The 15,616-nt window shown below is 41.5% G+C and overlaps 1 protein-coding gene across 1 annotated transcript; it reads left to right on the forward strand.

Moving 5' to 3' along the window:
- Positions 1 to 13,812: 13,812 nt before the first annotated feature.
- LOC146613815 (general transcription factor II-I repeat domain-containing protein 2A-like) lies at positions 13,813 to 14,988 on the forward strand. Its single transcript, XM_085378578.1, has one exon. The coding sequence runs from the start codon at positions 13,813 to 13,815 to the stop codon at positions 14,986 to 14,988; it is 1,176 nt and encodes a 391-aa protein (XP_085234704.1).
- Positions 14,989 to 15,616: the final 628 nt, after the last annotated feature.

Genomic DNA, 15,616 nt, shown 5'->3' on the forward strand with positions numbered 1-15,616 from the left:
TTCCCAGCTTTCCATTAAAGCTTTTTCCTCTTTTGGTTGTGAATAGTGAACGTGATTATTGACCCAACAGGTCTCAAGATGTGAACGTCTTATTTTTGTTGTTGTTGAAGGAATTTCCACTTTCAAAACACAAATCCGAATATCATGTGACCAGGAATCAAGAACTGAAACAATTATTTGCTGTGGCTAATCTCTCTTTCAAAATAAAAGCTGCTATGTTACTTCAGGTAACACGTGCCCCCCTCACCAAAGAATGGGTTAAATAGCTTATTACTGGTACTGGGTTGGACTTCAAACATCAACATCAAAGAAACATTTTGGTCCATATTTACATCCAAGTTGTGTTTATGATTGAATCTCCTATTAGTGGTGAGTGGATTGAAATCTAGTGACTGTGGAGGCTGTTTGAGTGCAGTGAACTCATTTTTATGTTCACATAGTTTGAACTGTGTTATCCAGATGGAAGCAGCCAGCAGAAGACAGACACAGTTGACATAAAAGGATGGACATGCTAAGCAACAATACTGTGGTAGGTTATGGTGTTCTAAGAGGCCCAAAGTCTGCCAATATAATACCCCCCCCCCCCCCCCCCCCCCCACACACACACACACACACACACACACACTATTACATAGCTAATCACCAGCCTTCATGTTCATGCCGAGTTCTGAACCTGGACAGGCACCTTTTTTTTCACTCGGTGTGGCGATTTGCTGCTGTAGCCCATCTGTTGTGCGTTCAGAGATGCTATTCTTTGTACTTTGGTTGTAACAGGATGTTATTTGACTTGCTGTTTTCTTCCTATCAGGGTGCTCAAAGCATTCTCCTCTAACATCTGTCATCAACAGGGTTTTTTTGGGGGGGGTTTGGCCTACAGAGCTGTTGCTCACTGGATATTTCCTCTTTTTCAGACTATTCTCTGTAAACACTACAGACAGTTGTGTGGTAAAACCCCAGTACAACGACACTTTCTGAGACACTCAATCCAGCCAGTCACCAACAACCACGTTACAATCAAAGCCACTTATATCACCTTTTTCCCCTCATGCTAATGCTCACTTTAACTTCAGCTGGTCCTCTTGACCACGCCTATATGCACTGCGATGCGATTGGCTCATTACAGGTTTGTGTTAACGAGGAGTTGAACAGGTGTACCTAATGAAGTGGCCGTTTTTACCTTCAGTCTTTGGTGTGTTTTAGCTTTTAAATGTTAAATTCTCCCCTCAGCTTGCTGCATTGTTGAGTCATCTTGCAGAGCAGGAATCGTGCGCTACTTTGACACTCGTGAATTTCATGACTAATAACACTCTTACTGTAGAAGCTTACATTAAATTCCCAGCGATGCTGCAAATGCCATTAGGAGAAAATTAAAATGATCAGCTGCGATGGATTTGAGCTCAGACCTCCCGAGCTGAAAGCCTGCACTTCACCGAAGCACTCGGAGCAGGTCAATGAGCCCCTGGCCTCTGGAGCGATGATCTGTTGTTGACCCTGTGCCCTGAGCCCCGGAGGAAAATAATGATACCCCTGCAATCAGAGTGACACAGAATCACCCCAGAGAGATGACACTGAGTATCAGAAGGTTCTGCTGGCAGCATGTGATTGATGCGTAGTGTTGGTGTTTGCATAATGTTGTGCTTGCTTCTGTATACAGTTCTTCAATGCCAGTTGTGGTTGACTGCATTAAGAAGAATGTTGCGTCGCATCAGACAGCGGCAGCTAATGGAGGTCAGCGAGATGGGTGACACTACCTCTAATAGGCCACAAAAACGCTTGTTTTACGGGGCTTGACTTGCATGTGATTGGCTTAAGATGTTTTCCTCTATTTTCTTTGGACGGTGATTAATTTTATGAGGTCTCGCAGCTTTTTAAAAGGCGATTATGTACTTGAGATGAAGCTTATGGGGCTGGGAGAGATGCGCAGGTGGACGTTATAAGTCATATAAATAAGCACAGTAAGTCCGTACACTTCACATTAAATCAGACTGTGTCACTTTTTTTTTAGCACAGCAGTTTTAATAGAAATACCAAAAATTTCACCCAGGTCTGCAAGTAATATAAAGGTGAACTGCAGTAACCTCCATTATGTAAGAAATGATTCACGACGTCCAGCAGGGGGCAGTCCAGCATTATCATAAACTTCTGCTGGGGGATTGTTTTTCTGTTTGATCTACCATCACCATCCATGTGATGAGTCATCACTCAGGATAGAAGTAAATTAGCTCAAGGGCTAATAGGCTGCTGCTCTCCACAGTACGAACTCATTTGCTTGTGCCTCTATAAAGCCAATGAAAGTGCCGTCCCTTTTATCGTGTTTGTGTTCCGTTATTAAATGCACTCGTTAGACTCTCCAGTGAGAAATGCTCATCTAAACGTGCTCCCTGTTTTTGTCCTGCACGGCTGAAGTGCTTTTTAGAAAAGAAAAACACCCCACAGAGCGTGGAGTGAAAATGTGCGTTTGAAGAAATCTTTTGATGTGAAACCACGAACCAAAACCACATTGTTATAGCTCCAGCTAGTTTTTTTTAAGTAAAACAAACAAACAAACAAACAAACAAACAAACAAACAGGATTATTTACTTTCCCTCACACTGTCTTTTGCTTACGGTGGTCACGCGTAAGCAAAGCCAACCACGTTGGACGTGAGAAATTGGGTTAAAACCTCTTTATTCATCTGACCTGGTTGGGTAGCGAGAGCCTTTCAGAGATAAGCGTGACGCTTATACCCCCCCTTTCCATTTTGTTAAACAGAATTCCTAGTTTTCTCTTTGCCCTGCCTCATCCCAAAGATTATCTGCAAATGCAGGGCTGCAATCCTCTTTTCCCAGGCACTTTGCTTTCATCCGAGGTCTGTCATGGATGGGATATTCTCAGTCTGCTGTTGTATATGTAGGCTTTTATTTTGGTCTACAGGTGTCTGCTCTGTGCCTCTCCTGGCAGAATTTCTTTACACGCTATAAATACTAATAAATTCAAGAAGCTATCCGGTCATGAGAGCTACCACATAACCCGTGAAACACTCCAAAGCTGGCGTTAGCAGTCTTATGTGCATTTGTACACATAGTTCTGTTTAATCTCGAGCTCATTCGGGCATTTCTGTTGTGATGCTATTTCCTCAAGTCATTTTTTAAGTAGCTGTAGATTTATAAAGCCCCAGCCCGAGGGTTGTTTTTTTAGTCGTTCTTATAGACTGCATATGAAAGATGGGCAAAGATGGGCATAGTCCCTCATCAGGTTGTCAAATCCCTCTGTTTTAGCATTTTGGCCATTTCAGTATTTTTTTTAAAGCAAGCTTAGTTATAAAGGTGTTTGGGTATGGGTGTATCACACACACGTAAACACCTGCTAATTAAAACACAACTTCACATACCAAAGCTGGAGCACGGACCTCTTTGACTGTCAGTGGTGTAAGCAATCAAAGAACAGTCACTTTATTCATCAGATATTTCATGGGAAGTGTTCTAAAATGACCTCAAAACACAAACACTGTGTGCAAGCGCATGGAGTCCAATGGACTTTAATTCAGACCTTTTGAGCTAAAGTCTCCCCTTCACTGAAGTACTTTGAGCAGGTTGATGAGCCCCTTCTCCCGGCCTCAGGAGATGATGTGAGGAGAGTAATACTACCTTTGCAATCCCAGTGACACAGAATTTCCCCGGTGAGATAACAAAAGGTTCAGCTAGCAGCCTGTGATTGCTGACTAGTGGTAAAGATGGATAATAAGAGGTCCGGTTGAGTGCATTGAGTCACGGTGTAATATAATTATACAGTCACACAATTAAAGAGGTGGGGAAAATGTAAAAAAAAAGAAAAAAAAAAGACACCCCTTGAAAATATGGGTCAAATTAGACATTTGACACCAGAGAGGTTTAAAGGTGGGTTCACTTGCTTCTGGAGACAGCCTCAAGTGGCCATTTGAGCCACTTCTCAGCTTAGGAGGTTGCCACCTCCTGTGTGACTTCTGAACTATATTGTGTAGTTTGACTGTTGCCCTTTTTTAACCCAACTCGAAAAAAGATGGCTTTGCATCAACATTCTAGTTCAGTTTTTCTACATGATTAAAAAAAATGCTGCTGCAGTAAATGGAAGAAATCCATCACTATGGCTAAATGCCTAGACTGTCCCATAAATATAAAATATCAAGCTTTTGTTAATTTTTCCATGGGCAAAACAGGAACTTTTCTGTCATTTAATTGTTTATCTATTCCTTAATTAACTTGCAGTATATGAATGGCTGTGGGGGAGGGCTTTATCAGTATGAAACCTATAAAACGTCCAAGTTTTGCCCTCCTTCATATTTTCCAAAGCCTTAAAACAAAGCTTTTGCTGGGCCGATTCTGGCCCCCAGGCCTTATGTTTGACACCCCTATTCTAAAGTATCTGGATATCTGAGCTGGACAAAATGCGTGCTAATCCAAGCCCTAAGTGCAGCATAAAGTATTGAGATCATAGTCTAATCAGCTCTACCTGACTCCTACTTGCTGTACTCGATTAATATTGATCACACTGCAATATGAGCAGCCAGAGGGTAAATGCAGTATGATCACATTCTTAAACAATAATAACACCCAGTGAGTTAAAACTCTATTACTGTATGTTGTATTAGCAGAAAATAACAGCAAAGTGTAAATGTTTTGGATGATGTAAGACATCATCTAATTTCAGCCAACTGTGTGTGTGTGGAAGACTTATTTAAGTGCCTGTCCTCAGAGACCCTAAGTGCTCCCTTGTCCTTTAAAGGGCAAACACTCTAACCCTCTCTCTCCATCTTCCCATTACCTGATTTGCCTGTCTCCGTGTCAGGTTACATCTCAGTATTGACCGACTCACACTTCTAGCTTTATTTTCTTCCCCGCTGCTCCCACTCCTCCGCTCCCTCCGCCCCTGTTCTTTTGCTTTCACCATGCAATGCTTCTCATTCTCAGCGTGGGAGGGGGGGTCTGTTAGTGAGGAGTGGCGAGATCCCGTCAGAGTGAATGTATGCGATTGGAGGAGAGTAATCCTCTGTGTGCTTTTCTTTCTTAGATTTTTTTTTTGAGATGGAGGTTGGGGGTGGGGGGGTCTTTGATGTTCTGTGGATACTATTTGAGACTGAGGCATTAAATGCAGATTTACAATTTCTGCCATAGATACTCTCATCCCTTATTTCCTTTCCAGTCTTTAAGTTGCACATCTATTATTTAATGTATCCCTTCTTTTCAGTTGTTGACAAAAATAAACACATTTATAGTTGTGATTTAAGGAGCAGTTATGCCTTCTTCGTGCTCGGACTATAATGGCATTCTGACATGACCGTTTAGCGGGGTGCTTAGCAAGAGGCCGATAAAACGTTTGGCAGATACTTGAAATCAATTCGGCCATGCCTTACTCTCAATAAGCCTACCGTCACAGACGTCCCATTACCATGTGCTTGTGATTAAGCCCGGTGTGTAGGGCGGGAGAAGCCCTTCAAAAAGCTGTAGCAGACGTGCCACGTTTGATAAGTCTTTGGTTGGAGATGCATGTATATGAGTAACAGTCTCCTCCAGGGGAGCTTCTGCCTAACGTTTCACGGACTTACTTCATCTGTGCCTTTCTGTCATCTGAGATTTGCTGCTGTCTGATGTGACACACTGAAGCATTAGGTGCTCCTTGAGATCAGCTGACACAGAGACCGGAGATTTTCTGAGGGGTAATAACGGATACGCTCTCGTATGCACAACATGAGCGCAGACGTGGATATACAATACTGACTCAACGCTCACTGTGTTCTCACGCAAACCCCACACGGGCGAGACACAGCTGAGACACACTTGCGCGGAGATGAGATGTGACATGTTGACTAAATACATGATTGGATGCACACTGTTCAGCCTGGAGTAACGAATGATCACGCGTGACGTGCACTTTCACAGAAACATCCAGCCTAACCTTTCCTCCGCTGATGAATGAGTCACAACCCGGACGCCAAAGGTGACCTTACATGGTGTGTGCCTCTCACTGTTGTCAGTGTCTATACTTTTGAAATCATATCTCATATGTCATATCTTGTGGTTTTATTCCATTTAGGAACTCACGAAGATCACTGCACGAAGAGTATAGGTGACAACAGCTGCATACTGGAAATTTTGGTATCAATCCAATACCAAATAAATACAGGGCCAGTATTGCTGATACCAATACAGACACTGATGCTGTTAATCTATGAAGACGGCTTATTTAGGACAGAGGAGTGTGTCATGATTTATGAGATGAATTAAAATGATGCAAAATTTGAACACATTGTAATGACCTCACTGTGGAATTTATTTTCCAAAATAATTAGGTAGCACAACAAAACACGCCTTTTAAATGCGCCCGTCGCTAAAGATGTTTAAAGTGCTAGAGGCTTGAAATAAAAGACGTGACAGTCAAAACAATTCAGTGAGCTGAGTCGATCCAAAATGTGACGTCAACAGACTGCATGCTACCAATTGGCCAGTCAGTGGCATCACTCAACGACTTCACAAAAATCAAAACTGCTCATTTTTAACTCAGCAACGAGGGAAATGGCCGCACAAAAAACGACACCATGGTCCCCGAGTCTGAAAAAAGCTATACACCGATACACCGAGCAGAGGTTACACCATCCCCTCGACGTCCTCCATTGTTGTGTTGTGTTTGTGTCCCATGCAAATGCTGTCACAGGACTTTGGGCCACATTGCTGTACCAACCCCATGAGGTGGCAGTCAGTTGAGAATAGAGTTGAGGTGAGTTGAATCGATCCTATCGCACTAGTACTACATTGGTATCAATATTTGGATTGATATGCCTACTTCTATGGTTTACCTCAATGAAATGATTTTGATAAAGGCAAGCATACAAGTTGAAGACATTACTGACACATTGTGACCAATTGCCACACAGTAGTGTTGATGTATTACTTTATCATAATAAAGCAAATAGCTTTTGTCTTTTGATAGTCCAGGTAAGATGTTAAAATATAAAGTTAATTAAATCTTAAAACTATGACGTAACTCTACTTAATTTGATGTGGCGGGAAAATGCACAACATCCACAGATGTTCTTCTTACCTTTCAATCTTGGCCAGTGAGCCACTCCACATGTCTGTGGAAATAATACTGCATATCTTTTTGGCCGATCTCTGCAGGGGTCACCACAGTGGATAATCTGCCTCCATCTCACTCTGTCACAAGCATCCGCTTCTTGCCCTTTCTCCCCCTCTTCTGTCTTTGGCCAACAGTAGCACAGTTTCCACCGACACCCTGCTGGTCAGCAGCACTGGTGGTCTTTGTTAACCCAGGCCCTGACCGATGTGATGTGAAAATCTTACTGAGGATCTGCATGTTTGATTTGGCAATGATTTTACGCCGGATGTCCTTCCTGACAGAAGTCTCCCATTTACCAAGCTTGGGACTGGCACTAGGAGTAGATTCGTTTATGGAGCCCTGTGGTTGGGTTAGAAATGATACTGTGTACTGTGTAATTCATGCGTTTATGGCTAATACTGTGTACTGCCCAAGTATTTTACTTTTATCCTTTAGCAGTACTATTCATTGAAACTTAAGCCTCATTGCATTGTACTGAATTGAAGTGATACTGGAAAGGATCAATGAACTTTCATGCCTCTCTCATGTTGTTTGAGGATTTAAAGCCCAATTTATAGCACTGCATTGAGTCTCCGTGGTATATTTGTATTCCTCTGCCATCATGACTAAATGTGCTCATGCTAGACTTGGAGCTAATAAATCTTGGCGAGCAGTTAGTTTTATTGAAAAACAGGAAAGTGAGCAGACTTGACAACATGATCTGAGTCCATATATGGACTGTCAGAGCTATGAAAATGAGGAAAAACAGAGTTTGTTTATATTGTCAGAATACTAGCCATTTTATCAGCATGCTAGGCAAAGTTAATTCACCTAGGTTATCTTCTAAAGAGGTATTATCCTTGTGGTTAATTAATATACTGTGTTCAGAACTTCAAGACATGTTGAGGAGGTAATTTAGCCATTTAAATCAGCTGTGTTGGATCAAGGACACATCTAAAACCTGCAGGACACCGGCCATTGAGTTGCCCACCCCTGGCTTACAGTAACTGTCCTGCAAAAAGGTAAACGTCATTCGACACACAATGAAGGTACAGAACACTGATCTCAGACCTGATGTGTTCCTGTGACGTGTTAGTGTTTTTACTATTTTAACTTTCTTGAAGCTTGCCATTTGTTGTCTATTCTCTTTCATTTCTACTGCCTACTGAGATATACAGCTAAGCTGCCATGTTAAAAGCCTCTAGTTGGCTTGCTGATATTTGTTGAGTTGGAAATATATTTAAAATTAACTACTGCTTCATAAAAAAGTAACTCAGTTTATGCTTGCTCTGTTCGTTTAGCTATATACTGCTGATAAATGCTGCAAGTTCATCGACATGCACATGCATGAACACATGAAAGTGACAAGGACGGAAACAGGGTGCATGCTAAGTGGTAATGTGCTCATAATATTTCTACTTCTTGATGCATCTTGACAGCATTGGCTGGGAGGGATGCCAGGCTGAGGCACAGATGTATTTATTTAATTAAGGGTACCAAAACGCTGTTCGTGGTTGTTTCACAACCTTTATATCTGTTTCCAACCAAGCTTTACGTTGTAACTGATTCAAAAATGTCCCTAAATCATTTTTTTTTTAATTCCCAGTGCTGAACTGCTGCATATTAGTTACTTTTTTCTGTAGCTTAATTGCGCTCTTAGTTTGTTAGCGAACTGGAAGCACTAGAATATTATAGTTTTGTAGTTTCTAATTGTTTTTTTTTTAAATTTCATTTTGACTTTTTATTTTTAATTCAGTTTAGTTTTACTTAGTTTCCAGAGTGGATTTTCTTAATTCAGTTTATTTATTGTTAGAATATTTAATGTTTAAAAATGTTTAATTTTGGTTTAGTTTTCATTATTTTCACTCTTGGTATTCTTAATTATTATTGTATGCAGTGTTGGGGAGTAACAGAACACATGTTGCGTATTTAAAATACAAAATATGAGTAACTGTATTCCATTGCAGTTGCCGCTTAAATAGTTGATAATTAGAATACAGTTACTTTGTTGAAATAAATGGATTGCACAGCGGTCTTTTCCTGTTTCATATGTTAGGCTATTCCCTCTCTAGTTTTGGTAATTCCACGCATTATTGGAAACCCAAACAAAACACGCATTAAGAGGCTCTGACCGGAAATCTGACCATGCAATGCAAACTCTGTTTGCCAGCAGCCAGCATCAAAAGACTCCACCTACACCCTAAAGAAACATCTGGATAAGTTCTTTTAAAAAAAACTAACGTTAGCTACTGCAACTACCTTGTTTTAGTCGTGGTAGCTACCTGGGTTATGTACCACTTCAGTATGCTCGATGTACTATTGCTGTGTGATTTATTTAGAGTCCTCTGTTTTTTGCATTTGTTGACTTATATAAGACATTTTTTATTTTACCAAACATTAACCGGACAGAGAAGGCATCGTTTAAATATGTTAAAGTTTTCTTTAAGCAAACAGTATTATTAAAGTTCTTCATGACTGGGCCAAGTGTCCTCTTTTTTGGAAATCAAAATATGGTCACCCTAGGTTTATTACTATTAATGAAGGCTGCATTACAACCTGCTAGCTGCAAATAATCATGTGCAGTTCTGAAAGCAGACAGAAAGAAAACATATTACTGATACAGAAATCGTTTTCTACACGAGATCACTGCAAAAAGTGCAGCCTTATCTAATGTCTGCCCTGTTACTCATTTTATATTAAGATTTAAAAATCTAGTTGGTGTTGCTTTCAGAACTGCACATGATTATTTGCAGCTAGCAGGTTGTTAATGCTGTCCATCAAGTCTAACAGTCTGTGGTCTATGAACTAACCTCAGCTAACGCCAGCTAACAACGTTAGCTTGGTGGTGAGTAGCCTTCAGTAATAGTAATAAAACACACAGCAATAGCACATTCATGTAGTTGTAAAAAGCATGACAATATATCAAGTAATCTAAAGTAATATGTTACTCACACTGAATGACTTAATGGAATACATTACAAACTACATTTTGGGCCATGTAATCTGTAATCTGTAGTGGAATACATTTTAAAAGTAACCTTCCCAACACTGATTGAATGGAGGGCATGTGTCAAAGGTGAAATCTAAGAAAATCAGCACAGGTGTCACAATAAAAACACAGAAACTTTTGAAAGCAGTTGACTCGGCCTTGTAGACAACCGGATTCTCAATAAACATGTTCATCAGTGCCACATTAGGCATATTGTAAAATAGTTAACTGTTTTTGCCTGTTCCCACTGTTTTAGTTAACTATAATAACCTTAGAAAGACCTAACCTAAAGTTCGTCCCTGGTCCCTGACAGAGTATTGGTTACAGTTAATAAGGAAAACCACTTATTACTATTATGTCTGGCAAGGAGGTCATAGTTTTGGTATCATTTGCATACTTGTCATTCTGTCTATAAACACAATAGGATTTTACGTCTGTCTTTCTTTCAAGTTGATCCCAAAAAGTGTGACATCTTTAAAAAAAACAAAGACAATGAGCTGCCTAGCTAAGATAAATTGAAAAATTGAGGCATAAGTACTTAAAAATGTATGTCCCTTATATGTTGATATTTTACGTTATGTGATGTCCGACCTCCAATCATAGAAAAGGTGGGGTATTTTTTACCCCAATAAGAGATGCCTTGACAGAATGCTACGTCTCCATGCCCAGTCTCTACTGCACAGGCTGTGTTTTCAGTATGACTGAGGTTGTTGGTGCCGATTGCTTGTATGTTCACTAGCAAGAGTATGGAAACACTGCAAGTTATAAGTTCATGATCTTGGAGGAAAGGATCACTTTCTTTAAAACTGTAATATATGGCAGTTGGCCTTGGCAGAGGGCCGCTGAAGTTAAATAATTAAGTTAACAGCAGGAAGGAAGCAGAGGCCATTTCCGTGGTATTCTTGGCTTCACTTCTGGAGACCTGTCATGTCGTCCATCTAGAGTGCTGCTCAGTTGACTGACCACAGCTTGGTTCCTTCATTCATGGTAAGCATGGACACCCTGTTTTGTTCATGAACAGTTGCAGGAACGGAAGCACCATGCGGGCCGTAATGTGGCAGCTCAACAGTGAAAGCCATTTCCGTCACTCAGATTCTTGTAAACTGTCCAAACTGCACCATTCGAGGAATCATCTGATCATCTTGGAGGCTCTGTTGATGTTAAAAAAACAAACCAATCCAAATGCACTGGCAATGAATGCATGGCCCTGTGTGTCTCTGTAATGTGCTAATTACTGTTTAAATCTTGTGTCACTACCTTGGTGATGATTCACAGCACAAAAAACAGTGTGTGTTCAACACACAGTCTTATTGATTAAGAAGTTGTTTTCATTGCACAGTTGTGTAGATGTGCAGTTTGAAGGCCACCGCACTGACCCTGACATTGCACCAACCTTGAGGGCGAGCAGCTCCAATCTCCCTTTGATTGTCGCCATGGCTACACACAGTGGGAGTCCTGCAAATGAAAATGTGATGATAATGGTGATAGTGATGGTGTCGGTTGTCATACTTTGCCCCCAGGGCTTATACTTTCGCATCAGACCCACTATCCTCTGCCCGTGACCTCTGTCACCTACCCCGGGGAGACACTTGCCAGGTGAGAAAAGCACGCAACAGGAATTAGAAGGACTAGGTCGACTGTATGTCCAGTCCCTAGAGCAAGGTTGTTTTTGACTGTCCTTTTTTTTTTATACACACATAATAGGGTTATTTTCTTTTCAAACTAATTTGGGAGCGGAGATGCATTTGGTGATATAATGAGAAGAGTGGTGTTGCCCTTAATGAGATTTCACTTTCTAATCATACTGAGTTAGCGTCAACTTTGGAGCCATTACAGTGTTTAAACATGCAAGGAAAAAATAATGCTTCGGGAGGAGAAGGTCGTCCTTGTTCTAATAAGTGAATCCGACACTTTTTATGCAGTTTACAAGGGCACGTGCAAACTCGTCAAAGAAATACTGACTATGACTCCTGATTTACCATTTGTTTGGAAGATGCTGTGTTTGTTTCCAAGTGCTTTATCTGTCATTTTGTGCTTGAGTGTTGTATCCCATGGTGTATATGCAAATGAAAATGAATAAGTTAAAAGAGGTTTGATCTTTTTTCTCATTAAAAAAATTCTGTTCACAATTAAAGGTTGGGAATGTAGCCCAGGATTTGCAGGTTTGTTTTTTTTCCCACTTCGTTTCCATCCTTTTATTTTAGCTTTAATTCACTGGATAGGTTGAGGCTCCAATTCTTCTCTGGTGTGCAGTGTCTATTCAGCTTAGTAGGCAAAGCTGGGAGCCTTTGTTTGGCAGTTTTTGTTATACACATCTCGTTTTCAATTGTTATCCACACAGGTCTGGTCTCTCATTACACCAATTGCATCTCTCTTAGGCCAAACTTAGAGGCTGGTCATCATCACCCTGGCAACCTCCAGTCACTAGGGAAAAACGTGATTTCCCCAACCAGCAAGTGGTTGCTGGCAGTCACTGGGTGAAATTGTGTGTTTAGAGGATGCTGTATCAAAAACCTCCCTGTTATTGGTTTTCCCACTAGCAGATTGCAGTTGTCACCTGTAAATTGCATGAAAGACCCTGACTTGTCTTGAAAAAGTACCATCCAAACAGGAAACACAGAACGTTTTCCTTCACAGTAAGTCACCCCTATCCTGTTGCAACAGCACATTTAACGGTGCAATTTTTACTTTTCTCCTTTGTCCAGTTTGCATTGCACATTTCAGTTTCTCTATCGTTCAGCAAGTAGTTTACAAGTGTTTGCAGACGAGTTGCCACCTTCCGTACAACTACGGGCTACCACAGCACTCTGCTACTGACCAAATCAATAGAAGGTAGGTTTTCAGTGCAGCACAATACACCTCTTTGTGATCACACTAGTGCAGGCATGGGCGAACTACGGCCCGGGGGCCACGTGCGGCCCGTTAAACGTTTTGCTCCGGCCCGCCAAACTTGAAAAAAATTTAATAAATTAACCTTGTTAATGTTTTATTTCCCCTGCAATTCTGATGTTTCCTCACTAGATGGCGCACTCTAGATATATTGGCTTTGTTGAGGTGAAGCGGCGTAGGCCTATTACTCCACGTTTGCACTTTACCCTGTGACCTACCGCCCCTGTATGAAGATGAGCGGACCCAAGAAAAGGAAAGTGGACAGAGAATGTCGAGTGTTCAAAAAGGAGTGGACAACTAAATATTTTTTCACTGAACACCGATCATCTGCTGTTTGCCTGATATGCCAAGAAACTGTGGCGGTTTTTAAAGAGTATAATATTAGCCGTCACTTTGCCACAAAGCACGCAAATTATGCTAGCAAGCTCTCAACAAAAGAACGGGAATCTGCTGCTGAGAAGTTGGCAGCTAATTTGAAGGCTCAGCAAAGTTTTTTTCACCGTCAAACTGCCATTCAAGAGTCAAGTACCAAGGCCAGTTTTATGCTTTCATTCAAAATAGCAAAGGCCAGCAAACCACTGTCAGAGGGCGAGTTTTTAAAAGAATGTATGGTAGAGACAGCAGGTATTTTGTGCCCGGAGACCAAAGACAAATTTGAGAAAATCAGTTTATCACGGCGGACAGTGACTCGCCGTGTAGAACTAATAGATGAAGATATCACCAGCATATTAAACAAAAAGGCGAAGTCATTCACTTTTTATTCTTTAGCACTGGATGAAAGCAACGATGTCAAAGACACTGCTCAGCTCCTCATTTTTATCCGAGGAATCAACGAAACCTTTGAAATAACGGAGGAGTTTTTGACAATGGAGTCTCTGAAAGGACAAACACGGGGAGAGGACTTGTTTGAACGAGTGTCTGCTGCCATCGAAAACATGAAGCTTCCCTGGAGTAAGCTTGTTAATGTCACCACAGATGGATCTCCAAATTTAACGGGAAAAAACGTTGGCCTGCTGAGGAGAATCCAGAATAAAGTGAAAGATGAAAACTCTGACCAGGATGTGATTTTCCTCCACTGCATCATCCACCAGGAATCTCTATGTAAATCGGTGTTACAGCTGAATCATGTTGTGAATCCTGTGGTGAAACTTGTCAACTTCATACGCGCACGGGGACTTCAGCACCGTCAGTTCATTGCGTTCCTGGAGGAAACTGATGCGGATCACCAGGACCTGCTTTATCACTCCCGTGTCCGCTGGTTGAGTTTGGGCAAAGTGTTTCAACGAGTGTGGGAGCTCAAAGAGGAGATTGGCGTGTTTTTGGAGCGGCAGGGGAAGACTGATGAATTTCCTGAGCTGAGCAACAAGAGCTGGATGTGTGACTTCGCGTTTGCTACAGACGTATTTTCACACTTGAATGAGCTCAATGTGAAACTGCAGGGGAAGGAGCAGTTTGTGCATGACATGCACACAAACGTGAAAGCCTTCAAATCCAAGCTGGCTTTATTCTCCAGGCAGATTTTGAACAAGTCATTCACTCATTTTCCTACACTAGCCACGCTGAAAGAGGCCGGAGCAAAAGTAAAGAAATACAGTGAGTCACTGGATGCACTGCACGGAGAATTCTGCCGTCGGTTTTTGGATTTCGATAAAATTGACAAGTCACTTCAATTGGTGGCCTTTCCTCTGTCACAAGACCCCGAAACAGCTCCAGAGGAGCTTCAGCTCGAACTCATCGACCTTCAGTCTGACCCTGCCTTAAAAGAGAAGTTCAGCTCTCTGAAACTAAATGACTTCTATGCTTCACTCAATGATGCCGCGTTTCCAAATCTAAGGCGAAAAGCGCAGATGATGTTGGCTTTGTTCGGCTCTACCTTCGTGTGTGAACAGACATTCAGCGTCATGAACATCAACAAAGCCAGCCACAGATCCAAGTTAACAGACCTACACCTCAGATCAATCCTGAGAATCGCCACAACAAAACTAACTCCAGACTTTGATGCGCTGGCTAAAAAAGGAGACCAACAACACTGCTCCCATTAAAATGTGTGTCTCTCCGTGATACGCACGTTGTTAAAATGAACAGTGCGCGCAGATCAAATATAACGCTTCACAGACTGACTTGCTGCAACTGTTTCGTCCTTGCACTGGTCGTTGTTGACTTTTGGCACCGGGGAAACAAATTGAATAAAAGGAACAGGACAAGTACATCTGCATCTCCTACCGTTTTTGGAAAAAAAAAAAGAGTTAGGAGGAGAGTGATGTGATATCCTGAAGGATAACAGAACTTTCAGTGCTTTAAAATAAAATATTCATTTATTTGATTTTCAGTGTTTAAAGGCTCATTTCGAAGTCAGAGATTTTATTGTAATGCTTTTCTTCATTTTCATTGGAAATTAAAGCACATGTTTTCTCCATATCCCAAGATGTGTATTTTTCCCCCAATGAGGTGATGTTTTCAAAGCATGCCATCTATCTACTCCTGTTCCGGCCCCTTTGTCAAATGTTAGAACTCAATGTGGCCCACGAATCAAAAAGTTTGCCCACCCCTGCACTAGTGGCTGCCAGCAACCTTCAGCACCCACTTGGCAAAGTTGCAAAATGCACACTTTTCCCTAGTGACCAGTGGTTGCCAGATGGTTGCAGACTGTTCTCTAGGCCGGTGTGATTG

The sequence above is a fragment of the Diplotaxodon limnothrissa genome, linkage group LG18 (assembly GCF_057381915.1).
Source record: "Diplotaxodon limnothrissa isolate DT_005_m linkage group LG18, D_limnothrissa_male_GT1.1, whole genome shotgun sequence".
NCBI lineage: Eukaryota > Metazoa > Chordata > Actinopteri > Cichliformes > Cichlidae > Diplotaxodon > Diplotaxodon limnothrissa.